The following is a 25932-nucleotide window of genomic DNA, read 5'->3' as shown; positions in this document are numbered from 1 at the left end:
GTACATCGTAATCGAGAAACTCCACGTAAAACAGTTCAGCTGTACCTGATGACTGCGTTTCAAAAGCTATGCAAGGCGTAAATTTTATGTTCACCTAACATTTCAAACGGACGCGGGTTGAAAACTGAGGATGCTTTACAGTCTCACTGCAGTTTTGTAGTGTGCTAATACAAGAAAAATCAGCTGCGTTCTCATTAAGAAAACGAAACCAGTGTTAGTACAATACCATGTTATACTCATGCGCAACTATGAACGGAGTGAAGACGTGGATACAGTGCTGTTTAAAACGGCACTGAAGTTCTTGCTCCTTTGTGAAATTTCAGTGACGAATGTTTTCGCCAATTTATCGATCCCTTACCGTTCAATGATGTTGGCTTCGACAGGGTTGATTCACCCGTGGTAGCCACCCTTGCCACCTACAAGAGCTACACCGTAGCCGCCTCCGTAGCCACCTCCGTAGCCACCTCCGTATCCTCCGTAACCGCCACCGTAGCCGCCGCCGTAGCCACCGCCGTAGCCACCGCCGTAGCCGCCGAATCCTCCGCCGAAGCCTCCGAGACCGCCTCCGCCGTATCCGCCGGTGCTCACAAGCGCGTGGCTGACAGTAACCACGGGCTGGACAGTGTGCGACACGGTAGTGACGGGCTGCTTCACGTAGCTCACCACGGGTCTGGTTACGTAGCCTACGCTAACCACAGGCTTCTTGACGTATGAGACTGTCTTGACGGGAACAGCGACGGCGTGGCCGTGGCCATACCCACCGCCGTATCCACCGCCATACCCGCCTCCACCGTAGCCTCCACCGTAACCTCCGTAGCCTCCACCGTAGCCGCCACCGTAGCCTCCGCCGAAGCCACCGTACCCGCCAGCGTAGGCGCAAGCGACGAATGTTGCGAGGACGACCTGCGCATGCGTCATCGCCGAGTCGCTCTTTTTTGCCAATTCGCAATAATAATGAGGATCATGATGAACATTTAATAGATTAAGGGCAGTTCTGGTCAGATCGCTTTATAGTATACGATATTTTACTCTACACAAGGTGAGGTCAGATACCCATTTCTTAAGCATTTCACACCAGAAAAGCCCAGCGCCAGGTGAGGGGAAAGTTTGCACCCATCGTATTCCCAGTGAGTAACCTGGCGACATTGAGGACCGGATCGCGCAGATCTCGCATACGACGAACATACTAGAAACACTAGGACACTGTTCCACTATCTCAAGAGCAATTGGTCACTTGTAAAAGAAAAAAATAATAATAAATCAGTTAGGAATAATTTTTTGTGTTTGAGCGTTGAATTGTATAGAACGTATTCTGTATCAGAAAACCCTTGGAGAATCTGTTTGTCATCCTGATGTGCTAAAGGCACTTGGGTTAAGCTCGTAAGCCGATGTTCGTGATCCGAGCTAATGTTCTCGACCTCCGCGTTTCGCTGGAAGTGTAGTGAAAGTTTCGTGCGCATCATGGACAAGTAGTATTCATCGTTGCTCTGGGATTGCTCCGGATGTGCTCCATTTGTCAATGGTGATTCACTTTAAGGACTGAAAGAACCATAGCTGTTCTAACTTGCTCAGCATCAGTTGTGCGCCGACAACGGCATAGTGGAATGCACCTGCCAGTCCCAACTTCATAGTCTGAGTAAGAAAACTCCAAAGTTAGAAACGTGATTTGTAAAACTTGCTGGGTCTGCTCTGCTATGTGTAAAAAGAATTGATGGTACGGAAGTCAGGCTTTCAAATTGTGGCTTACAAAACCGTTATCCTTTTTGGACAGTTAAATGTGCCCTTTGATGCCTTAATAAATTTCCATATTGTATAAGATCCAAATCCTTACACAATACCGAAAATAAGGATACAACGCGTACGTTATCGGCATATTTCAATTCGTGTTCACTTTCTGCCTATTGAGAGTTAATCGATACTTATTTGCTCTTTTACGAAGGACAGTTGAGATGAAGAACATTAAAGGGGAGAAGGGAATATACTTAGTGCGAATCGATTGTTCAATTTTTCACCTAGGGATCACAGGGAGGGCATTGCACATTGGTTTTCATGTTCACTGCTTCTATTGCAGTGTATATATATATATATATATATATATATATATATATATATTTATATATATATATATATATATATATATATATATATATATATATATATATATATATATATATATATATATATATATATATATATATATATATATATATATATATATATATATATATATATAGCTACTAGCCTGTATACAAAATACGCGAAGAAAAAGTAAAGAAACGAGCCGTAGCACGTGGGTCGATTTGTTTTGGTTAGATTTCTCGATTTTAACAGAAATTGTATAAAACAGCTGAATTAACCATTTGGAGTTCTTCGAGAATGCCAAAGGAGCTGTTTCAGGCAGCTGCTTAGGTTAATCTTGAAGGACTCCATGGGAATAGCGCGGCTTAAGAGACGGGAACTTTCTCTCCCAAAGTGAAAATCTGCTAAGCTTAAAACGAAAGCTATAATGTTGCTCCCATAATTCTAACGTTCGCCGTTTAAGCGCACTCCAGGAATACAAATGGCAACGAGACACTACCGCGGCGCTCCCTCGCGGAGCGTTGCACAACCCACTGAGCGCGCAGAGTGACGACACGGCGATGCGAAACGCGGGAAGTCTGGACTTACGAGAACGTTCATGGTGGTGGTATTCCTTGTGACTTCGGTGCAAGGGGGCCTCGGTGTGTGTGCGGTTCAGTGAAGTTGTGCGGCGCAGTTTTATAGAGACAGGCCGAGGTGGCGGGTGAAAGCTGACCCAGTATCCGGGGAATCACGCAGCCCCCCCCCCTCCCCCCCCCCCCCCCCCCCCCCTTCTTTTTTGCCTTCATCCAACGACGAAAGGAGGCTCACGTGCTACGCCTCTGGGGCGGGGGGAGGTTGTGCAGACGTCTCTTTATTATTTTTTTTCCCGCCGGAAGACGGAAGTCTTGGAAAAAAATAATAAATATGTACGTGCACGTTACGGGTAAGGGACGCCTTATTACATCGCGCGCGCCCGGGTCCGCTCTGCACCACTTCACGCTTTCCAAACCGAACCGCCACAACGGGGAATCGACGCGCGAGAAACAAACCAAGGCGCGCTTCCGCTGCCGCTATGCCCGCCAGTGAGACTGGAGGCAATCGCAGAAGAAATCATACCGACTGTTTCGTCGTAGCAGCCCGGCCGCGCGGCACGGGCCTATCGAGGGTTCCCCTTCTCCCTTACGGCATACCGACGGCGACAGGCTACGCGGTGACCGGGGACGCCGCGAGTTCTGAAGTAGGCTAAATACTCTTTCTGCATGCGCTCTACATGAATGTCGTGGCGTACGTGGGAAAACGAAAACAACTCCCACTGGGCAGCGAAATCAGGACCACTCATGCTGTCCCGCGTGTGTGTACAACGACGAAGGAATCAGTGTCGTGCTGAGCGCGCTGCGATATCCTCTGTGATTGAATCTCACTGAGTCGGTTTCGTAAATCGCTTCTCCTCGAGCTTTAAAAGTGCTTTCAGTATACGAGGAAAGAAATAATTCTGGGTCTGGCGCCATTTTTGGAAGTTCTTAGCGCTCTGCTCGGCTGTTTCATTGAAGAAGACCGCGAGCAAAAACCGGGCCTTAATTGATTTGTTTTCCTCTTTTACGTTTGCACGCTTGCTTGCACGTTATCCACGGAAGCTTTTTAGTCATCTGACTTAGTGTCGTTTAAGGATATGTTGGGACTCCTGGCCGCAATCTTATGTGCTGTCCAAATCGTACGTTTGCTGGGAACTAGGCTTGCCTACGGGCCCTGCAATGTGGTTCATTTAATATCCCCAGCGCTTCATTTGGAGGTTATGGACATTTTTCTTCCGCGCCATTGTGCGCAGCTTTGAAGTAACACGCCTTTCTTTGTGTAAACCACAGTTCGCTTGGTGGAAAACTCAGTTGCATTGGTTTCACATACGTCAGTGAGAAATGCTTGGAACAGATGCAGTTTACAATGAACGTGGCAGATTCGACCTTTGTTGATGTACTGTGTAACTTAAAACAGATATTTTATCTTAGGAATTCCGAAAGCTACGTGATGAATACGAAATTACAACATATGTGTAAGAGAGAAGAAGCCAGCAATTACTTGCCAAAACAAGCACAAGGATATTTCTTTCTAAATTTGTGCTGTTTATCAATGGAAAATTAGTTGTCTGATCATCTTAAGCCTGAAAGATAATTGATTAGAATTAAGAATAATTGCATAAACGAATTAATGAAGAAGCAGGGACAAATAGCAAGGGATTCCAACCGACGACCTCCGTATCTCACCTTCGGAACTAAGTCACGAAAGATAGGCGGCTGTTTTGTGTTTTTCATTAAATGGAAGTACAAAAACACTTACTGACTTCTAGCGTTAATTAACCAGGCCGCATGCTGCGGATCTGTCGTACAAATTCACAATCGCATCCTGCTATCACCCTACGCTTATATCGAAATTACAGGAAGCACACAGATGCATGAAGTAACGGCATCCAGACAGAATATCGAGCGGTCGATAAAGTAGGTCTTCAAGCCTTCTACTTTCCGGTGTGTTCGTTTTGCGTGCAACCTAACCTTGATAGTTTGCCAGCTCCACCTTCACTGTGGGACATTGTTTAGGGTTATTACGAGCAACATAAATACTTCCGAAAGGAGATGCTTAGACAGCTCACGTCATCCCTAAGTTTGTAGAGACCGTGAGCAACATTCTGATGTAGTGAGTTCGGACACCTCTGGTGGCACGCGGTTTTGTCTTCTACTTTTCAACAAATTATATTTCAGGCTACAGTTATTACAGTACTAATTATCTATCGGCGGGTAGAATCAGATTCAGAATATTATCAGTCATTTTTAGTTGTGTTACAATATTGATATGCGAAAGGGGGTCTCATAATCGACGATTGGAAGGACACCTCCGCAATCGAAAGCTTTCTTGAAGTCTAAAAAGATAATATCGACCTGGTTATGATTATCTAAGGCTGAAGCGAGATCGTGAATTGTTTCGCGTAGCTGGGTTACAGTGGATAGGCCTTTCCGTAAACCGTGACGCCGTGTATCAATTATTTTGTGATTGTCAAGAGAGACAGAGATGTGCTTCGAAATATGCTCCAGAGTTTTTGCGCAAGTGCACAACAATGAAATGGGTTAAAGCATGCGAGTCGCGAGTCGCGACTGGTTGACAGTTTTTGGTATAGGCAGCCAGCAATGAAGTTTGTTGTGTCGATCGACGCGCAGTAACACATTTCCTAGCGAGAAGAGCAAATACTTTTGAGGCGCTTTCGTAGGGCGTTCTCGCGCCACCTGCACGCTCTGTCGAAGCTTTGCATGGCGTGTGTCGTATAATTGGGATACATCGAGAGCGCCTGGGCAAGGGCGTTATCTGCCACACGCGTATCTATAATTCTGCTGAATACGCTCGATCGCTTATCGCGATCCAAGCGGCTAACAGCAGCATTTTGAGGGCGCGCTGGACGGACGGACGGACGGATGGATGGATGGATGTGGATGGATGGATGGATGGATGGATGGATGGATGGATGGATGGATGGATGGATGGATGGATGGATGGATGGATGGATGGATGGATGGATGGACGGACGGACGGACGGACGGACGGACGGACGGACGGACGGATGGATGGATGGATGGATGGACGGACGGACGGACGGACGGACGGACGGACGGACGGATGGATGGATGGATGGATGGATGGATGGATGGATGGATGGATGGATGGATGGATGGATGGATGGATGGATGGATGGACGGACGGACGGACGGACGGACGGACGGACGGACGGACGGACGGACGGACGGATGGATGGATATATGGATGGAATATAGGAGCGTCCCCTTTGAAACGGGGTGGTAACAGTAGCTATCATGCTCATTTTTCTCCCTATATCTTAATTATTGATTTAGATTGGTTAACTAAACCATCACTCTATTTATTACATTTTTGTTTCTACATTACTAACATTATGTCACTTCCCTGCTTTTAAGCCACCAATCTTCCAGTCGTTTTTTGCTAGTTTCACCGCCGGTTTATTCACCCGGCCACTGGCATCTCTAAACCCCAGAGCTCCATGAACAGTGACTGCTCCTGCATCAACTTCCGGATGGATACCATTACATTCGAGTATAATATGGTCAATTGTTTCACTGGAGTTATCACATACAGCATGCGTAATCTCCATTGTTAAATTTCTTTTTGTAGCTGCGTGTTCTAAGACACCCTGATCTAGCTTCAAAAAGTAGGGCACTGCCTCTTGAGTTATCAAAGAAATCTTCCTTCCTGATCTGCATTTTCCACTTTCCGTATAATTCCACACTCTGTTTCTTTTCCATCGAATTTATCCAATTTTTACCTTCTGTGTTTTTCCTACCTGTTGATTAATGCTCTTCATTTCTCCGTCCTTGTGACTAGCATACTTACTAGTTATTTTCCAAGTTCTTTTCCTCCATTGTGAGTCAACGCTTTTTAAGTACAGGTATTTAAATATTTTAGCTGCCCATCTGTTACTGTCCAATTTCCTCAGGCGTTCCTCATATAATATTTTACTCTGAGCTTCCCGTACTTCGAAAGATGCCCAGCCCACATCTCCCTGTACCGCCTCATTTGTAGTTTTGCCGTGGGCACCTAGTGCTAATCGTCCAACGGATCTCTGATTTATTTCTAATGTCGACCGTACCTCTGATTTTAGGCACAAAACCTCATTTCCGAAAGTAAGTCCGGGTACCATAATTCCTTTACAAATACTCCTCAAAACCTCATACCTATTGTATCGCCACAATGCCTTATGCTTCATTATCCCAGCATTCCTTCGCCCTTTTGCCTTAAGTGATTGCTCATGCTTTCCAATGTATGCCAATCCTTCGTTTACCCATACCCCCAGATATTTATATCCTGCTACTCTAGGTATTTCATGGCCTTGTATTTTAAGACCCTGATCAGGTGAGCCGTTGAAAATCATCAGACCCGACTTAACTGCGCTAAAACTGAAGCCTAGAGCGTCCCCTTCCTCTCCGCAATAGTTAACTAGAGTTTGCAATTCTTCCAGACTCTCAGCTAGCAGCACAATATCGTCTGTATACATTAAACCGGGGAGGCGCTGCTCTACCGCCTTTCCACCTAATCTGTATGACAGGTTAAAACCTAGGTTACTTTCTTGTATCCTCCGTTCCAGTTTTTAGCATGTAAAGAATAACAGCAGCGGTGATAGAGGACAGCCTTGTCTTAATCCTTTGCATACTTTGACATCTTCCGTACTTCTTATCCCTTCCCACGTAATGTCTACTTTGTTAACCAAGTATATTTCCTGTAGGAACTCTATTATCTCATAACCGATACCTTCTTTTAATATGTTCCGCAGGAGTTCCCTGCTTACGTTGTCGTACGCCCCAATTATGTCCAGGAAGACCAAACACAAAGGTCTATTTTCCACTCTAGATATTTCGATGGATTCGGTAAGCACGAACAGGCTATCATTTAAGCGCGTACCATTTCTAAAGCCGTTCTGAAGTTCTCCGAGTATCTTGTTACTTTCTACCCATGCTTGCACCTTTAATTTCACCGCCTGCATGGCCAACCTGTACATAACAGATGTTATGGTAATCGGCCTGTAGGATTTTATGTGCATCCTTTCTCCTTTCCCTTTATAAATCAAATTCATTTTACTCTGCCGCCAGCTGTCCGGAATTCGCTTATTCGTTATGACTGTTTCCAGAGCTTTTAACAACGTTTCCTTGATTTTTGGACCACGTTCATTAATCAGCTTGATCGGAATTCCATCTATTCCTGTAGATGTGCTTTTAGGAATATGTTTTTCTGCCTTTTTCCAGTTTAGATTGGTCAGTTCTAAGCTGCTTTGTATTCTGCTACCTTGTGTTGCTTCCTGATTTGCGGAGATTACCCTATCGTCGCTCTTAAATGACTCGGCTATAACTGATGTAATGCAGTTCACTGCATTGTCTCCCTTTAAACAATTTCCCTCGTTATCTTGAATCCGATCCTGCTTTCTTTGATTCTTCTTCCCTAGCCAGCTTATATGGTTCCAGAATTTTCTTGCTCCGCCTCTAGAGGCATCGTGTATGTCAGCCATCCAGCGATCAGTGGACTGCCTTATTTTACTTTGGACGAGGGCCTGCACCTCAAGTTTCTTTTGTCGATATGATTCCCATTTTTGGTCGATTTCCTCCTGAGATACCTGTGCTTTCTTTGCCACTCGGTGTTCCCTTGAAACAGTCCGTCGTTGTTCAATAGCTTCCATGATTTCCTTATTCCACCAGCTCCGTGGCTTCCGCTTTCCATTCCAGCGGTTTGCTACTTTAACCTTCTTAATTTTCCTCCTTATGAGTAGTTCTACCTGTTCATAATTCCAGTCTTCCATGGAGCTTTTCTCTATTGCTTCCTCTATGTCTGCTACTGTCTACGCTATTTGATCGTCGTTTAATTTTGCGTTTACGTTTTGTCTAAGTTCCATTTATCTTTTCATCAAGGGCCCCATCTGCAGACTAATACGTTTATGATCACTTCCCAGACTACACTCCCCTTCTTTGCCTATTTCCATTTTTGTGACCTTGCTATAAATTTCCCTGCGACATTAGACAGTAGTCAATGATCGTCTGCCTGTTGCGGACTTTGGCCTTCACATTTTGGTTCTCTATTATAACTAGATCGTGTCGCTCACAGAAATCTAGCATTAGCTTCCCGTTACAATCCGTGTATCCATCCAGATCGTCGATGTGGCCGTTCATCTCCCCCAGCAGAATAATATTGGCCCCGTTTCCAAACTGGCTTATATCGTCACTGAGACATTCAACAAGATCCTTGTTTTCTTGGCTGCATTGATGTTCTGTTCCTAAGTAAACTACCCCTAGCCATGTCCTGATGCCTGCAATTGTTCCTGAAACCCAGATATGTTCTTTACAAGATTATTTAATTCTTTGCCAATTTGTTCCCTGGTGTATCAACATACCTATCCCTCCACCCTTTTTTCTGTTCTCGTTCTGTTGCACCCTTCCCAGATGTAGCCTTCTATAAACGGCGGATATTCTAGATCCCTGAGATGAGTCTCGCAAAGAGCGTACACACCTATTTTGTCATCCTTCAACTGCTGTTCTATCTCTAGCCATTTCGCTCTTTTTCTACTTCCTTACATGTTTATGTAGCTGAGCCTAGTGTTAAATTTCTTTTTTGTACTATTCTTTCTCGACCTCCTCTTTGCCATTTTTTGGGGCTCAGCCTCCGTTATTACCCTTCCTTCTGCTTCACTTCTAACTACCTCTGTGCACGGAGTCCTCGCAGACCCCCTAAAAAAGCTACAGCCCTGCCTGCCAGGCGCCAGCTGATCTCTGCTCCCATCCTTTTGTTCAAACGAATGCCATCTCGCTGAAAAGCCCTACCAAAACCTGCTTTATGCACCTCCCTGTTTACCTCAACCACTTCGAAACGCTTCTCTAGGCTTAACTTTCTTATGTCCTGAATTACTGTCACCACGTCCTTTTCCAGCTTTCCGTTCAATCCTAGCACCTCCGGTACTGTGCATACAACTCAAAACCAAATCCTTGAAAAAGAAACAAAAAAAAAAAAAAAACGCCATAGCTGGTCAACAGAAGGTGGTTAGAATGACAGGGACAAAGTCGGAATAGGACCTATCCATTTTATCAAATCACGTCTCTAGCGCGATGAGACAACGCAATCTTGCGTTTAATGTTGTGGGAGAGCATCCACCTGCATTGAAAAGAAGCAACCGATAATGATTGTTTTCGAGTGAAAGAGCATGTAAACTATGATCAAGTGCTGGACAGAAATCAGCTACTGATGATGATGGGCAAATTCAGGCAAAATACAAAATTTCTGTTGTTAGTGCCAAGTAAGCGAGGGTCTCACTTAATCTACACAGATGTGCAATTAGTTAGAGTTAATGTCAGATCATGTCTTTGTGTTTTAGTGAATTTAGCAGAAACATAAATGAGTGCACCACCATGACTATAGTTGGTCCCTGGCAGTATTCCGATGCCTAGTTAGGAAAAAAAAAGGAAAGATTATAGCTGTCAGGTGATAACCATGTTTCAGTAAGAGCAATTATTGAAAAGGTGCTGGTAGGTGAAACAAGATAGTTATCTATTTCATCAAAATGTTTCCGAATGCTTTTAAAAAGCATTGAAGTTGTTATTGGAATTTTAAATAATCACGAAGAAGATTAGATTAGTTGTTTCTAAAAGAGAAGCCCCATACTGAGAATAAATAAAAATAAATAGAAATATTCCTCCATGCTTTCCTTAGTGCCAGTGACTGCAGGCTTCGCATGTATATACTAACCATCCCCTCCTTTCCTATCTTTTTGTGCTTAGATGTGAAAGAGGGTATTCGAAATATTCAACTTCTCCGGTGCTGCTCAACAAGAACTTTGTGAGCAGGAACTTCCTGACACATAAAAGCTTTACATAGCTTAAGATTTGGCCATACGGTACCTCTTTTTTTGTGCGTGCAAAGTTTAGAGAAATCAGTTTCTAAAACGTTATTAAAATGAGGCAATGAACGAAAAAAATGCAAAGTAGGAGGCACAACATAATAAGTCCGAATTGGCTGGGGATGCCTGCGATTACTGTTTAAATTCTTTACGACAATCGCTTCCAGTTTTTGCATGGAATGAAAAAATGTGAAGGAACACCTAAGCTCCGCTTTCAAGGGTATGACATGGCGGCCTTAATGGCTCCCTCTTGCCAGCTCCCTTTGCAGGTCCTCGTATAGACTTTTCTACTCGCCTGAATACTAATCCGTTGATTTGTTCCTTTAACATCTCACCATACATTTTAGCACACAGTCGATGTCAAAGGCCGACTGACATAGATATAAAGCCCCGTCAACCGAGCCGTACGAACGTGACCGGATGGCCCAAGAGCAGCGTGTCTCATTCGGAATGCAAGGTGAATTCTGATCTCCCTCTCCCATCTCAGAGAAGGAACCCAAGTTGGCAGCTCTTGCCAAATGGGCCTAGTCTTTTGGCGGTTTGACGTCGGCCAATCCTACCACTAACCAGTGCACAGCGGTTATGCCAGCCACCGAGTAACACTTGTCAGAGCAATGCCCGTGATTTTTCGTCTCGAATTTTCTTATGCTCGGGACCTTTAATGCAGTCGTTTTGTAATTTGTGGCAGGCAGCTGTCACTGACTGGTGCAGTGAGCTCTGAGAGAAGTACCCTTTCACGAAAAGTAGCGGTGACGTTCCATGACATTGCAGCGCAAATCAGCCCACATGAGTTCGCTGTCATCACAAACTCTGCTTCTTTAATTATTATGAATACGCTGTTTGGGCCAATAGTATAAGTATCCCGACTACGCTCACATTTCAAGTATGACTAGTTTTATAAGCAGGCGCTTCTTTACATACATGGTAATGCACACACGAATATCGACAACGCAGTTACGGCTATTATCCCACCACGGTTTATGCGGTTTGATGTGGAATAGTATTTCTCTCTTTCAAATTTTATCGCTATAAACCTCATGTGAAGCGCGTAAGGGGCATATGGTTTCCCAGCCAGCTAGCAGTGATTTATATCGGAGCCATAAACTAACGCACACAGACGGCTTTCGTCACTCGTCACGCGCGCATGAAATTAAAACGTAAAATAGCTGAGAGCCTTGTTTTATTGTTTCAGAACAAACGAGTTACGGGTATTGTCTCATTGTTTCCGGAGAAAGAAAAATGATGGTATGCGTAAAGCGTGACTCTATGAGCACGACTCGCTGAGCCATTCTCCCCTCTCATCTCGTGGGCTTGAAGTGACAGCAGAGAAAGGAACGAGAACAAAATACGCAGGAAGGAAGGCGCAGCCGCAGGCGTAGAGTAGTCGTTGCGAAAGGCGCATACCTTTTGTTTTGTTGCCTGGGTTTCGCAGAGTATTCACGGTACTAACATTGCTGCGAATTGCACGCAAAAAGGGAATTAGCCCACAGCAGCAATGCTTCCGGCATTCTTCATTCATACGTACACGGGGTGGCCATTTCGAATAAATGGGTCACGACGCGGAAAATTTGGAAGCAATGGGCACAGGTCAGCACAGTCGACTTAGAATAACTTCTTACCCTCGGTGTCACAATTTACAACTAGAAGTCTGCTCAAGACTGCTAGGGAACGCATTTCAGTTTACACGCCAGTAATGCTATAGAAACATGCTTGAAGAGCGACAGCTTTTACTTCATCGGGATAAAGTTAAAATCCCCGTTCATGAGATAATTGAGTGTCGGCGTTGTGAGCGAAAAATCGCGGACATGGCTTTGGCAAATGGTGATCGATCATCGGAATGTGTAACGTAATGAATTCTCAAATTGGGCCGCTTCTTTGATATGGGATGATGAGATAAGAATCGACCACGTACAGGATCCCAATTCAAATAGGTCACACCGGCAGGTGCGTATGGCTTGTTAAAATGAGGCTTGATATCTATTTTTGGCGCTCTTTCAGGTAATAGTTTACTAATGATTACGAAGGGTTGAATATGTGTGCGATAACACAGGCACAAACTATGGAATTTGTGATTATAGCAGCAAAAAGCATGCACACAAATGAGGAGCTGCAACGGGAACAGAAGTCTGGAGCCACTAACGTAGCGTCATTCCCTCAAAGGCCGAAATTAACATCCAAAATTCTAATACGTTGTTTTGCCATCTCTTAGTCTGGTAACGGCACATTTTTGCTCGCGGAAACGTTGGTTCTCTTTGAGTTTGATAGGCCAATATTAACGCGCTTTTAGACTGCCCTGCAGCTTGCAGGCTTGAAATGAGCAAGAGACGGAATACAGTCTATTCTTAATTGGCTTGTTCAACTCGGTAGAGACGACAATGCAGTGTTCTACGAAATGCGGCTGCAGCGCAACGTTTGACAAGCTTGTACCTTTAATGCGTTGTGCGTGGAGAGAGGGCGGGGCGTATGGCCGTAATTATCGATGAGTTAGGTAGTAACTTATTTTGCTTTTGGATGATTTTGCAACGACATGACACCGCAATAATGCTGCTGCTTATATGTTTTTACGTAGTACTAATTCCTGTGCTAAGTTCTGCGAAATATTCCGCATTCCTTGAAGTTAAGAACGTACTGCCCTCTTGGAGTCGAGCGTGAGATAGCGTTTATTTTTTTCGTGCATCTTTGATTCAAAGTGGCTTGTGTTGGTTGCGCTCTAAGAACGTTTGCATAGGTAATAATGCAAAGCCGCATGATCACAGCGTGGATAAATAGACAGCGTGGACAAACAGACGTTAGCCTGCATCAAAAGGTAACTAACATTTGGACCCCGAAGGGATGAAAAGGTACCGCACGTTTGTATCACACTACCCTGACTGAAACCTGAAACTTTTACAGGCCAGAAAAAAACTGAACAACTAAATGCAAGTATCGCTCCCAACAGCCGATTTCGCAGTTAAAATGCTCGCTTCGACATCCAGTTTTCCACGCAGATCTCAGAGGTTAAGCAAACCGTGCCTTTAACTGTCAAACCGTGGCAATCTTTTCTTTCGCGAAATGACGTCACGAGTTGGTATCGACAAACGAGGAAATGTTGAAAAGCTGTTCCTTCGGACAAAAGCGCTTTTTTGTGGCAGTATAAAAACTTCAGCACAGTTAGAAAAAGAAAGGGAATTGATTTTCACTGGTAAGAAGAAATGAATATGCTTGTTCTCTGTTACATCTAGGCAGAGACTTCATACGCTAGAACTCTGCAATTTAATTAAAAATTTAGACCCGCAGCCGTCGGTCGACAGTATTCGCTGACCACGGGTTTTTAAGAAACATTCATAGTTCCAGCTGGCAGGTTCGGTCTGGTCTATAAGGTTTAGCGTCCCAAAGCGCATCAGGCTATGTAATACGCCGTAGTGGAGGGCTATGGTAACGTCGAGACTATCTGGGGTTATTTAAAAAGCGCTGCCAACGCACAGCACACGGGCGCCTTGCTTGTCGCCTGCATGGAAAACCGGACGCCGCGGTCGGAATTCGATGCAGCGTCCTTGGGATCAGCATTCGAGCGCCTAACCACTCAGTCGCTGCTTCAGGGCATAGAATGCAGTTCTGGCGTTATTCGCGAAGAATAACAAGCACATTTTCGCGAGTAGAAAATTACCACCTGAATAAATCTTTCGTGATGAGAGGAAAGAAATTAACCAGAAAAATAAACTCACTAGGATTTTGACAAAGTGCTTGGAATATGTGCTACAGATACTGGATGAAAAAAAAAAAGAACAAAAAAAAGAAAAAAAAGCTTGCAGCCCTCGTACTGTCTGTAAATCTCGATTTACTATCATTTTTTTTTTCGTCAGCCGACTCAACATAGCAAGATGGGCTACCGTGGCCAGTTTGTCCGGAGTTGCAATTCCCTGTACGATGCCATAGGTTCGTGAGCGGATATGCATACAGTACCCTGCCCTTGACCATAGGGGAAAGCGCGTAGAGCGAGTCTCAGCCGTCTGATATTTGTCGTGAATTTAAGGTGTGTTATTCTAGAAAAACAAAAATGCCGACATATTCGCAGTGCGCTGAATTAAGAGTCGCTTGTTCCCTCTTTACACACGTGCGGTGTTTAAGGAGACCCCAACTGGGCGCTGAAATTCTGTCAAAAAGATTCGATACGAAATCAACTGAGCTGCGCAATTTTGCAGCCTTTCAAGCGAGTTCCTAAATAAACAACCTGTTGCCGGCAAATTGAAAGGCATGATTGAAATATGTATGACCTAAGGTATAAAGCTTATTGGTGAACACTGCACCCAAGGATATATCTTATGGTCTAGTGAGCGGAGCACTATATACGAGGTAGTTTTATTTTTTTTTATTGTGAGATGGAGGGGAATGTTTTACTTAAAAAAAAAAAGTACCACAGGCCTCCTTCCGCAGAAGCGGATCACTCGTTTTACTTTCCACCAGCGCTAATGCGCCACCGGTGCACAACGGTTGAACAATTTTGGCGACGCTTTTTTTTTTTCTCCAACTTACAGTCTGGGCTTGCGGCGTCCTACTTCCATCTGTTTCCAAAATGAAGAAATATCTACAGGGTAAAACTCCCGGCTACAGGAGACACTCCTGGTCCTGGCTAACACTCTCGAACTAGTACAAAATCGTGTAGCTCGTTTTGTTTACTCTAACTACAGTTACGTGACCAGCGTACCTAATCTAAAGTCTCAAGTTGACCTACCGCTTCTCGTTTTTCGGCGTAAAATTTCTCGAGCTTGTCTTTTTCATATATTTTATTAATCAATTCCACCACCCTGCCCTCTCACCGGACTTCACAATGTGTCAGGGACAACAGAAGTGTTTACCCGCCGCCTGATCGTGCTACTGCGCTTCTTCATTTTGCATTCAGACTAATAAAATCCTGAAAAGACCTTCCCCTAATGCTACCTGCTCCACTAGAAGTCGCAGCATTTTAAAATGTTTATCGAGAACATAATTTATTGCCGTGATAACTAATGTACCGCATTTATGTTGTACCGATATATCCCTCAAAGCCCACACATTGAGGTACTGAATTGCATTTTTAGTAAAAAATACTTCAATAAAAGTATGCGCTTCCCATCGAACAAAGAGGTCCTCCTGAGTTTCCGTTAACATCCACTCTCACTCTTTTACAACAACATGAATAAACTATAGTACTAGCGCATCGGCGGTGGAAGTGCTTCGTTGCTTAAAAGCACTACTTTAAAGAGGTGTGCTTTTGAGGAACGAGTTCATCGCAGACTTTCGACTGAACGTAGTGTGTATTCCTTCTATGACTTAGGCTTACTTAGGGCAACAAAGCATAAATATTGAACCCCACCTGTAAAGATATTTTTGCTTTTCGATACGCCGCAGCGTGTTTACATGTGAAAGAGAACGCCAGCATTTGACAAGGCTTACATACATTCCATTTTGTAGGCCACCTCGTCGAACGGAAAATCATACTGCTTGAAAATGGAAACAATAATATATGGGGGGGGGGGGGGCAGCAGCACTAATAATTTACTTCTTAGCGGGAAATTAATCGCTCCACGTGAACTCTCGAATAATCACATTTACTATCATCTTTACTGCGGCATGCAATAACGTCTTTATAGTTCGGCTATAGCTAAAGTTCTCTGAGTAGCAAATATAAGTAGCATATGGAAATGCGAAACTGCAACACGCCAGAAATATTAATAGGTTGTCGTAATGGAAATTTCTCGACATACGTACACATGCGCTAAAGCCGAAATGGCTTTATCCTCAAATGCGAAGTTATGGTGCTTCGGTATCCTCCCCTTCGCAATTTGATGTCCTGTCTGCATTGGATTTCATCATTCACCTTTTATTAGTACGTCGTCAACGAAATCCGTAGCGAAACAGGACATGCCCTTAATAAAGCACGAAATGTTCGTCGTGCAGCTTTTAATCTCAGAAAGTGAGTTGCCAGTGGGCTTCAATGAGTTCTCTTCATTAGCCCCCATCCTACTGTTAAAAGCGATCTTTGAATTAGGCGTTAGCTCTACTTCTATGCACAAATCTCAGGGTCAATGGATGGTGCAGTTGCCTCCTTGAACTCTCGCGCTGTGCACCAAACAGCGTCGTCTTCATCGACATCATCAGGCATGAGAGCACTGTATGCTATCGCCGCCTCGTGTAAAGCTGCAACACACTCTCGCGCTGTGCAGTGAAACATCGTCATCTTCATCGTCGTGACCAGGCACAATAAATAGCACTATGCTATCGCCGCAGCCAATCACGCCTCGTGTAAAACTGCTACCCACTCGAGCTGTGCAGTTAGATCGTCGTCTTCATCATATTCCAACAGCAAAACATTCTCGGGCTGTGCGATGAACATCGTCGTCTTCATGAAGTTCCATCTGCGCCGCTCCTTCTTTTAACCTAATCAAATACGCCATACACACACGTCACCTCGCTAGAGACAGACCTCAACTTTGTCAGGGTGCCGAGACCATCGAACAACGAGAAGCCAGACTAGCCCACTGCCGCAAAGCTTGTAAGCGAGCCAATACAGGGCTTTTTCAAAGATTAAAACGGCAGACTGAGCTGAAGAAGCGACTGCGGCCGATGGCTCACGCTCGTGAAACGTGATTCAAACATAGTTGAACCTTAACAATTTTACAGCGCAGCGCTTTGGCGCCCGTTCCTGCGCGTCGCCGTCGGCGTCGGCGTTGTCCCTTGTAACCAGCTCCGCAGCCGGGGCTGCGCGGGCTCCTGCCACCGTTCGCCGCTGCTTGTACCTCCCCCCTTCTTATTATTTTTTTTGATTCTGTGTGGCGACGACGGTGTTCTCCGGTGGCTGAAGCGCCGGCTCGGCGTCAGCGGATCACAGTGCGTGCAACCCAAGCCGAAACGCAGAGCCACGTTGACTCGACTCGCTAGCGGCGTCAGCGGCATCAGTCAGTCGCTGCTATTTCTTCGCCGCGCAACGTTCCTGTGGGCCCACGCGGTGCCTCCCGCAACCTCCCGGTAACTTAATTGCTCTCTTCATTTCTCCGACCACAAGGCTTCTTTCATGACAGCCAAGAACTGTTAGTGGAGTGTTTCTAGAAGGAATATGTGTGAAAAATAAAAACGTCTGTAATTGTACCTACATGTCTTGTTCGAATTCTTTGCCTCAATCTATCGAATAGCTGAAACAGCTAATGAGCTGCGCTCAAATTTTGCATTAGGAAGTAACGTAATCGTCGGCATTTTTTTTTTTTTAGTTTTAAGCAGCAGATCAAGGTGAGTTTCCTGCGATGAAGTACTGTTGAGCAGTGCGTCCCAGAATCTCCACAGAATCTCCACAGAATCTATACCAGCACCCACAATCAGCGCCCAGGACTCGGGAGAGAGAGGAATCAGTTAAATTGCTCGCTGTGTGCGTACAGAAACGACATTTTGGCGTGAAAAAAATACTACAGCAGACAGATTTTTTTTCTTGACTGTCTCGGCTTAGAAACTGATTTATTTATTTATTTGCAAGGGTACATTTCGTTGGGTACGTTAAAATTATCACATTGTGAAAGTACACCATTAAAAAAACTGCAAAAGCTTTAGTGTCCGCTGTCTTCATACTAGCCAGCAGTATAGCTAGTAGATGAGAAAACAAGCACAGGCACTGAGCTTTCAAAGGAATTATTTTCGTACTGTGAAATTCTCTTCGCGATGCACGCCGCTCTTCTGATTATATTTGCGCTCGCAAACGTACGTTTTGCTCAAATTATTCTTCCATCAGGCAGAGTTCGTTTGCCGGATTGCGGGCATGCGCCTGTCTAGTCGGAACCGCTTCGTAACAGTCAATGCCCACGAAACGTACAAAGGACTCCTTGCATTTCTCATTGCAGCTTTTATTTTAGTTTTGTACAGAATAAATACACATGTAGCAGGATGCTACAAGCGTGCAGTTTTCCTTCGATTCTGTTTCCGATGTTTTGGCACCTGTATGGACAGAAAAAAAGAAAGTTAGATTGAGATGTCTCTCAATGTTCGGGCGTGTTAACTGGGCACTCCTCCCATGAATTAAGAGAAATAGTGGTAGGAGCATATGCTGATCGACACCATTGGCTGTTGTAGCCTTCGAAAGATGCCATTTACAAACAGTACGTTACAACACTCCTGGGGAAGAAAGCGCATGACATTTGACACGGTTCAAGCGGAAGCAGTTTTAAAAAACCACGACGAAACCTGGCGATTTGATTACTACGCCCAACAAAAGCGCAATTTAAAGATTACTAAGTACGAACCAGAAGTAGAAGTAAGACATCGGTGCTGGAAATCCGCTTTAGTGGTATCCACCCTTGACGAAACCGCCATAGCCGCCGTATCCGCCGAGGCCGTAGCCGCCATGGCCAAGACCGTAGCCGCCATAGCCGCCGACGGCAACAGCGCCGCCGTATCCGCCGTATCCGCCGCCGTATCCGCCGGTGTGGACGAGAGCGTGGCTAACAGAGACGACGGGCTGGACGGTGTGGGAGACGGTGGCAACGGGCTGCTTGACGTAGCTCACGACGGGCCTGGTGACGTAGCCGACGCTGACGACGGGCTTTTTCACGTAGGAGACGGTCTTAACGGGGACAGCGACGGCGTGGCCGTGGCCGTGGCCATAGCCGTGGCCATATCCGCCATATCCGCCGAAGCCGAAGCCACCGGCGTAGGCGCAGGCAATGAGGGCGGCGAAGACGACCTGCACATGGTAAAGCGCGAGACATTGGGTGTAAATACGAGCATTTTAAGAGATGTCTAGGGGAGATAGTTGAGGGAGTATTAACGACTTACTTAACTATTGGATGAACGCCATGTGTGAGAGAGGTGCAGATCGAATAATGACGATGTTCTGATACTCAATGTCATGTTTTTGCTCTCAAGTTCGCATTACTTTACGTGCCACCTTGAAAGCATGAAAGATGCGAGAAGTCGGGTTCCGCTAACTTGCGGCCCCACGTGTGCTGGTTAGCATGTTCCAGAACAGAGGTTTTATTTAATGTAAGCAGTGAATCATTGCTATGAAAAACAAAAATTAGAAACAAGAGGCCACAATTCACCGTTAACGCGCATCCGTCTCTAGGCTACAACCAGCTTTCTTGAATCAACGTATGGGATGTTTTCGTGCAATGGGAATTTCTACTCTACTGTCATGGGCGGGAGTTTCGGACTGGCAGTTCTTGCAACCGAAGAAACGAAGGCCTCAAACTAGCCCTGAGATGAATTATCGTGCCCGTAAGGGAGCAGTTGGAGGGACGAAATTATTATCTAACTGACAAGCACCTAAGTTGGTTTGCAGAGATGCAATTTTTTTTCTGTGCAATGCCAGAAGGGGTGGCTTTTGAAATAAAAACATCGTCGTGGAACGAAAGGGTCCTGACAGGCAGGCTAAGGAGCGAAAATAAGAAATCTGCGTGTTCACAAGACTGCCTATTATCTCGCCTAATGTGCCTTGGGGATAGGCATGAGGCAAAAAACAACGGCGAAGTCAAAGACATGCCGCGCACGCGATAGCCGCGGGTAAGCTGGGCGCTCCTGCACTATTTCGCTGTCCGGTCACGTACTCGCCGATACAAATCTTGAATGGTGCGGACGTTTAAACACGAGAGTCGTCGGTACGAAGTGCTTGTTTGATTCAGATACGATCACAGCCGCCGCCTGTTTAAGTCAGTGTGCGATGAAAAAAGAAAACTAAGTTTTATCTGAGTGTAACGAGCTGCCCGGGAGAAGATGGACGCTTACTTTGTTAATTGGTACCACATTTGTTGTTTAGCTGTGCGGGCGATATTTGTGTCCTCTATCAGATTCACAAAAACTGAGATTATTATTGCGCTCGGCGTAATGTAATGACGCATGTTGATTTCAGTAAGACACCCTTTCGAAAGAAGGGCGAGGAAACCAAAGCCTCAAGAACGGCTACTTGTCGGTCCCTATTGACAGTGCGATTAGTGACCACATTTTTCTGCAAGGAGGATGTTCTGCAGTTCCGTGCGCCGTTGGCGCAGTAGCAGAGTCACCAACTAGTGAGGCAATGTTCAGTGACTGTGCTCTGCCACCGGCAAGGAAAACTGAGAAAAAGACCCGTTACCAGTCTTCAGGCACGCATGCAGGCTAGATAAGACGGTCAGAGAAGTAAGATCCACCTTCTTTGGGTTTATAGTTTCCCGAGTTTAAAGACTAACGGGATAGCTCAGAGGAAGGCTTACATCTGCAAGGCGAATTTCAGCAACAGCTTTAGCGAAAAGCAGTTCTGAACCTTCTCGATTAGTCGTTTGGCTTGAACGCCTGTGTCCCTTAAATACGGGTATTCAGATTGGTGAGGTCTTGCATCCAGCATTCCGACCGTACCAATTCTTTATTCCATTGGCCTCACGTTTGCGGGCTCTGGCTTACCATTTACAAGCGGTGTCCCAAGCAAGACGCTCCCGCTCGGCTGCTTTCACGACCGTCTAGCTTGTGGCATAAGCGCTCTACACAGCATCCGTTTCTCCACGAACTAGGTTCTCCCGGACAAAGCTTACGTTCGCGCTCCGGTACCCTTTGTTGAAAAGCTAGTGCGTCCACGGGCCCCTCTCTCAAAACGTAGGAGAGACTCATTCGAGGGGTTTCCCACAGAACCGAAGAGAAAGAAGGAAATTCTCGTACTCGCATGCGCCAGCCCCTCTCCCCACGCTTGCCTCCCTCGCGACTTCTTCCTCTCTTTGCGGACAGTAGTATACGCATTCCCAAGTGGACATCGCAAGTAGGGCTACGCCTCTGGCCACCAAGGCATAGGACATGCCCAGGAGGCTTGTGTCCCACTGCATTAGTGACCAGCGCAAAGCGAGACATATGCGTGGTGTCCTGAAGGGTTAGCCGAACCGCGGAGCCACTGCGGCGGTGCCTTAGCCAACGCTGCGAAGGAAACTTCAACTCACGAGGGTGTTCATGATGCTGGTATTCCTCAGGAGGTTTCTGCCGAAACTCTGATGGCTGCAGTGACTATGGGACCAACTTATATACCCCAGAGACTACAAGGGCAAAATATTGGGCGGACCCAGTCTATGCAAGCGCTGCAAACAAATAGCAAGGAAAAGCCCTGCAGGTGGAGAAGGGGTCCACGGTTGTCCACGCCTCTGCGCTCTCTTTCTCATTTGCCCTCCTAATGGAGGGAAAGCTACCCCCCCCCCCCCCCCCCCCCCCCCCCCCCCCCGCCCCGGAAGCAGGATGAGAAGGATAAGAAACAACAACAAAAAATGTTGCGGCTGCAGTACACCCGTGCAACCCACGTTGATCGCCATGAGACCATGAAGACTCAAAAAAAAAAAAAAAAAAGCAACACGTTTTCGCGGACATTTGGCCGGGGTTTGTCTCGGGGCGGTTTTAAGAGTGTCGCTTGATTATCTTATTCCGAGGTTTCTGATGCAGGCTCTCGCGCAAGGTTACGGTGGCCCTTTTTTTTCTTTGTCGCGCCCTGTCTTCCTCTCTCTTTTCTAACGGAAGGCAGTGAGCGCAGAGAGTTTATCGCGTGTTTTTCTGCGATTGTTTTCTTTTTGTTTCCTTTTATTGAGCTTGTCCTCTCGGTGGTTTGGCTCCGTTCCTCTGTTCTTGTTTTCTGCTTGTACCCACTTGTACCTGCTTGTACTTGCTTGTACCTACTTGTGCCCTAATCGTATACGCCTACTTGTACCAGCCATCGCTTCTGTCGCGTAAATATAAGCGGTGGCCTGCATTCTTGTTACGAATCGCGTTCGCATCCAAGAGAGGAGTTCGCGCAATAAATTTCAGTTGCAATAGCGCCTTGTCCGTGTTTATTTCTTTGTCTCGTCCAGTTCATTTTGCGCCGTGTATCTACTCTTCGCACCCAAGCCCCGCTTTGTGAAAGCGGTCATAGTTGCATGATTCTTATTCCGCTCCCTCGGATGCTTTTGCCTTTTTTCCGCGTTTTTTTTTTTTTTTTTTTACCTTTCTAGTGACTGTGACTTGATTATTTATTTCCAATACTCCTTTTTCTCAGCCGTGTTGTTGCTTTAACATGTGGGCATTATGTACAGGGGATGTCAAATGTAAATGGAATGAAACTCTCTTGAAAATCTATAACTCCTTTGAAAAAAAAAAAAAATTAGTTGACGATATTTCAGTGCACAGTGAAATTTGCACAGCTAAAATTAGTTTGCACTCATCTATTTATTGATGCATGAAATAAGGGCAATTAATTTATTTTGTTCCGCCTATATTGCATTTCCATTTACTTCTGACAGCACTTGCACATGCTACTGTTCACGCCGTACTTCATCATGCTCGAATTCTAATAAATACTCTAATTCCCGACAGTCAGCGGCGCACTCTACCGTCTCAGAATGCAAAACTGCCATTTTTATAGTAACAGCGGCGAGCGTTTGATATACATTGTTCGGTAGCGGTTACGTGGGTGTTGAATCAGTTGATCAGTTTTGAATCGGGCACGGCAATAGCGCAATCACAGGTGTTAAGAATAATAGTTATTAAAGTAAAATTGCAGTTTACTCGCAACCATTGGTCGCAAGTCTTTCCTGAACGCAAAATTGAGAGAGAGAAACGTCCATAGATAAGGTGGGCGCAGTGATAAACCAGAAAGGTGAAGCATACTTTCGCGGGCTCCGAATAATTCAGTGAATAACGTATATACCGGATGGAGAAAATCATTTGCCACAAGAAGAAAAATTCTCCAAGGGCCTTATTGTATGCAGGTTATAGTGTGGAGGTTCGTGCAAGTGGGTAATCGACGCAAACGATCAAAACAGTGCAAATTACGTCCAAAGAGAGAATAAGATAGTACCTTAGTCTCGCGCACTGTCTCCTGTTCTTCATTTGCCCGCTTGTCTTTTTAGCTCAGTGAAAGTTCACGTAAATTCTTGGTAATGACTACAGACTCGAAATGACTTCCGGAACTTGTGTTGTACTGGCGGAATGTTGGTTTGAATATATAATCTGTCCCTATTGCGTCTCAGTCCTTTTATAAGGTGCTTGAGCATAGCGAGATGCATTGCCGGAGTCAACCTGTGCGGGAATTTCTTTTCCCTCCGTATTATGACAGGTGCATGGGAGCGAACCCGCCTCTTCAGTGGCAACGGAAGGTGCGTCGTGCTGCTCTTAGTAATCTGGCGTTTGTCGCGCAATGTACACATGCCCGCTCTGTCTGGTGCCTACTGTAATAAATCTGCTGCATAAATACCTGCTGTAGGTCAAGTTGGTTCATTCCATACAACGAAACGGCGCAAAGGGCACGAACATAGAACAAAAAGGGACAAAAGGAACGCCTAATGCCAACTGAGTTTATTATGGAAGATGCCATCTTTCATACGCCGGTGCATATCTGGCTGCGATAATGCTCTGGCGTTTGGAGCATATACGATTCTGTTTTTTGTTTCTTGCGGCAATGTTCCGCCTCTGATATGCACCACCGTATAAAAGGTGGCGTCTTCCACAACAAACTCAGTTGGTAGCAGGCGCTCTTTTTCTGCCTCTCTTCTTTTCTGTGTCCGCGTACCGTGCGCGGTTTCAATGTGTAGTAGTGAGGCTGTGGCTTTTACTAGGGCAAAAAGATTTCTGCAACCACGATGGTACAAAATTAACAATTCCAACTGATGTGCATTCCAGCTCTTAACTAGCGTGCATAAATTCGGACACAGCGGTAGCAAAGTAGGAGCGTTTATTGTAGCGTTAGCTGAATCATCAAAGAAAACAATTGTGTTTTACCGTTTCATTCAAGCAAGGGGAGAGAGAGGGAGGTAGAGAATAAATTTGCATAATACACGTTCGGATTTTTGTACTGAATTCTCAGCTAGGGCCCTTAGCGCAGGGCTCCGTGGCCTTTTGCAATAGTCGCTGGCACCTTGGCCCAATCATTGCCGGTCCCGTAGGTCAGAATCGAATTTCCCAGCCACCCAGGATAGAAGAACGGGGCTAGCAGTGGGAGAGAGCCCAGAGAGTGCAGGTCTCTCCATGTTGGGTGATGTATGTTTGACGCAGTGGCGCAAAGAAAGATATATATGAGGGTAGTGCGTGGGGTGTAGAATATGTGTGGCAATCAAGGGAGAGAGGGGAAGCTGTTGAATTTTGGTTTTCCTCTGGTTATGGCCCCTGCTCGGTTGAAGAAACGGTGATGATGTCGAAATCGCGCTATAGAAAGGTAAGCATTTCGTTCAGTTTAAAATATACATTGACAGAGTGGTGTGGCGAACTCGGCGATAGCTGCTTATCGCGTGGCTGTCCGTTCGGGGTAAGCGCCAGCCGCGAGCATGGGCTCTCGATCATGTTCGCTGCGTCGTTGTGCACCCACCTCTATCTTGTCGAGTGACTGCGAGAGCCGGCACGCGCTCGCTCTTATATAACCAATGTCACGCCGCTTACCCTCGCCTCTACCCTCCTCCTTCGCCATCTCCCCCACTCCTTTCCTCGTTGCCGACTGCGTATGCGACTACTCCTCGTGCACATTTGGTCGTCGCCGCGTGCTCGCGCTGCCCCGACAGCTTCGGCGGTGCTTCTTTGTGCGTACAGACGGAGTTTACGTTTTTTGTGCCGCGTCGCAGATACAAATTTGCAGTAGGCATACTTGGAATTCGTGATTCTAGAGGGGCCTGGTGAAAACGCCACCCAGAGGTGCTTAATTCTCAAGTCAGCGGAGCGTCATGTGTACGTGGCATGTCTAGCAATTAGTTTCGCCATGCGCGCTGCAAGATTTTTACGTAGTGACGAAGGTAAAACTTTTACTTTCGGATGAAAGCCTTCCTTATCCGAGAACCCACCACCTCTTGGTAGAGCCCCCGGTGGCAGTGATGATTTCCTGTAACCAGGGCACTAGTCTGTGTATGCCATCGTTTTTGAAATAGTGCGGTCGTTTCGCGGCGCATACCTACCAGCCCAGATTTCGCTCTGTCGGACTCCAGCCTGTTTCTAGAACTGAAGGAGCACCTGAACGGCAAGCGCTGTGCGTGCGACGAAGCCGTCGTCTGTGAAGCGTACGGCGGTGTCACCGTGCAGTCTCATTGTTCTACAAGTAGTGCATTCAGAGACGATAGGGCATCGGCGACAGAGGCCTATCACTCCAGTTGGGAACTGTATAACTATAAGAGATGCCCTACTGGGAAAGAAGGATTTCGAATTTGGTTTTGATTGTGAGACCTTTTCATTTAAGCAGTAGCGAAAACTGATGCAAAACATTTAACCCTGCTTCTGAAGGTAGCTTCTCGCTGTCGGTAGGCGCCTACACGTAAAAACTTACGAGACACTTTGGCGACGAAAGCGGTGAAAGGCGAAAGCCCGAGTGCCGCATTCTGCTACGCATTTGTTGCGAATGTGTCGGTGAATGATGCGTCGAGTGAAGAAGGCGAATACTGTTTCACCCTTCCTTTATGGCATGGTACATGTGTACGCGGAGATTTGGGACATATACGGCGCCTTTTTTATCCTGTAAATTAATTTCAAAC

General features: G+C 45.8%; 2 protein-coding genes across 2 annotated transcripts; both read right to left on the bottom strand.

Moving 5' to 3' along the window:
* Positions 1 to 382: 382 nt before the first annotated feature.
* LOC146204231 (uncharacterized) lies at positions 383 to 2742 on the bottom strand. The gene is made up of 2 exons (XM_084586323.1): positions 2668 to 2742; positions 383 to 903 (listed from the first exon to the last, which is right to left on the bottom strand). Exons 1-2 carry the CDS (start codon positions 2677 to 2679, stop codon positions 391 to 393), a joined length of 525 nt encoding a protein of 174 aa, XP_084442449.1. The 5' UTR covers positions 2680 to 2742; the 3' UTR covers positions 383 to 390.
* Positions 2743 to 18329: 15587 nt separating this feature from the next.
* Positions 18330 to 21437, bottom strand: LOC146204230 (uncharacterized). Its single transcript, XM_084586317.1, has 3 exons — positions 21403 to 21437; positions 18748 to 19187; positions 18330 to 18442 (listed from the first exon to the last, which is right to left on the bottom strand). The coding sequence occupies exons 1-2, from the start codon at positions 21412 to 21414 to the stop codon at positions 18786 to 18788; spliced, it is 414 nt and encodes a 137-aa protein (XP_084442443.1). The 5' UTR covers positions 21415 to 21437; the 3' UTR covers positions 18330 to 18442; positions 18748 to 18785.
* Positions 21438 to 25932: the final 4495 nt, after the last annotated feature.

This window comes from Amblyomma maculatum, chromosome 1, assembly GCF_055883805.1.
Source record: "Amblyomma maculatum isolate TAMU_Amacu chromosome 1, ASM5588380v1, whole genome shotgun sequence".
Classification (NCBI taxonomy): domain Eukaryota; kingdom Metazoa; phylum Arthropoda; class Arachnida; order Ixodida; family Ixodidae; genus Amblyomma; species Amblyomma maculatum.
The sequence above is the reverse complement of the archived record's forward strand: the minus strand, read 5'-3'. Positions and strand labels throughout refer to the sequence as shown.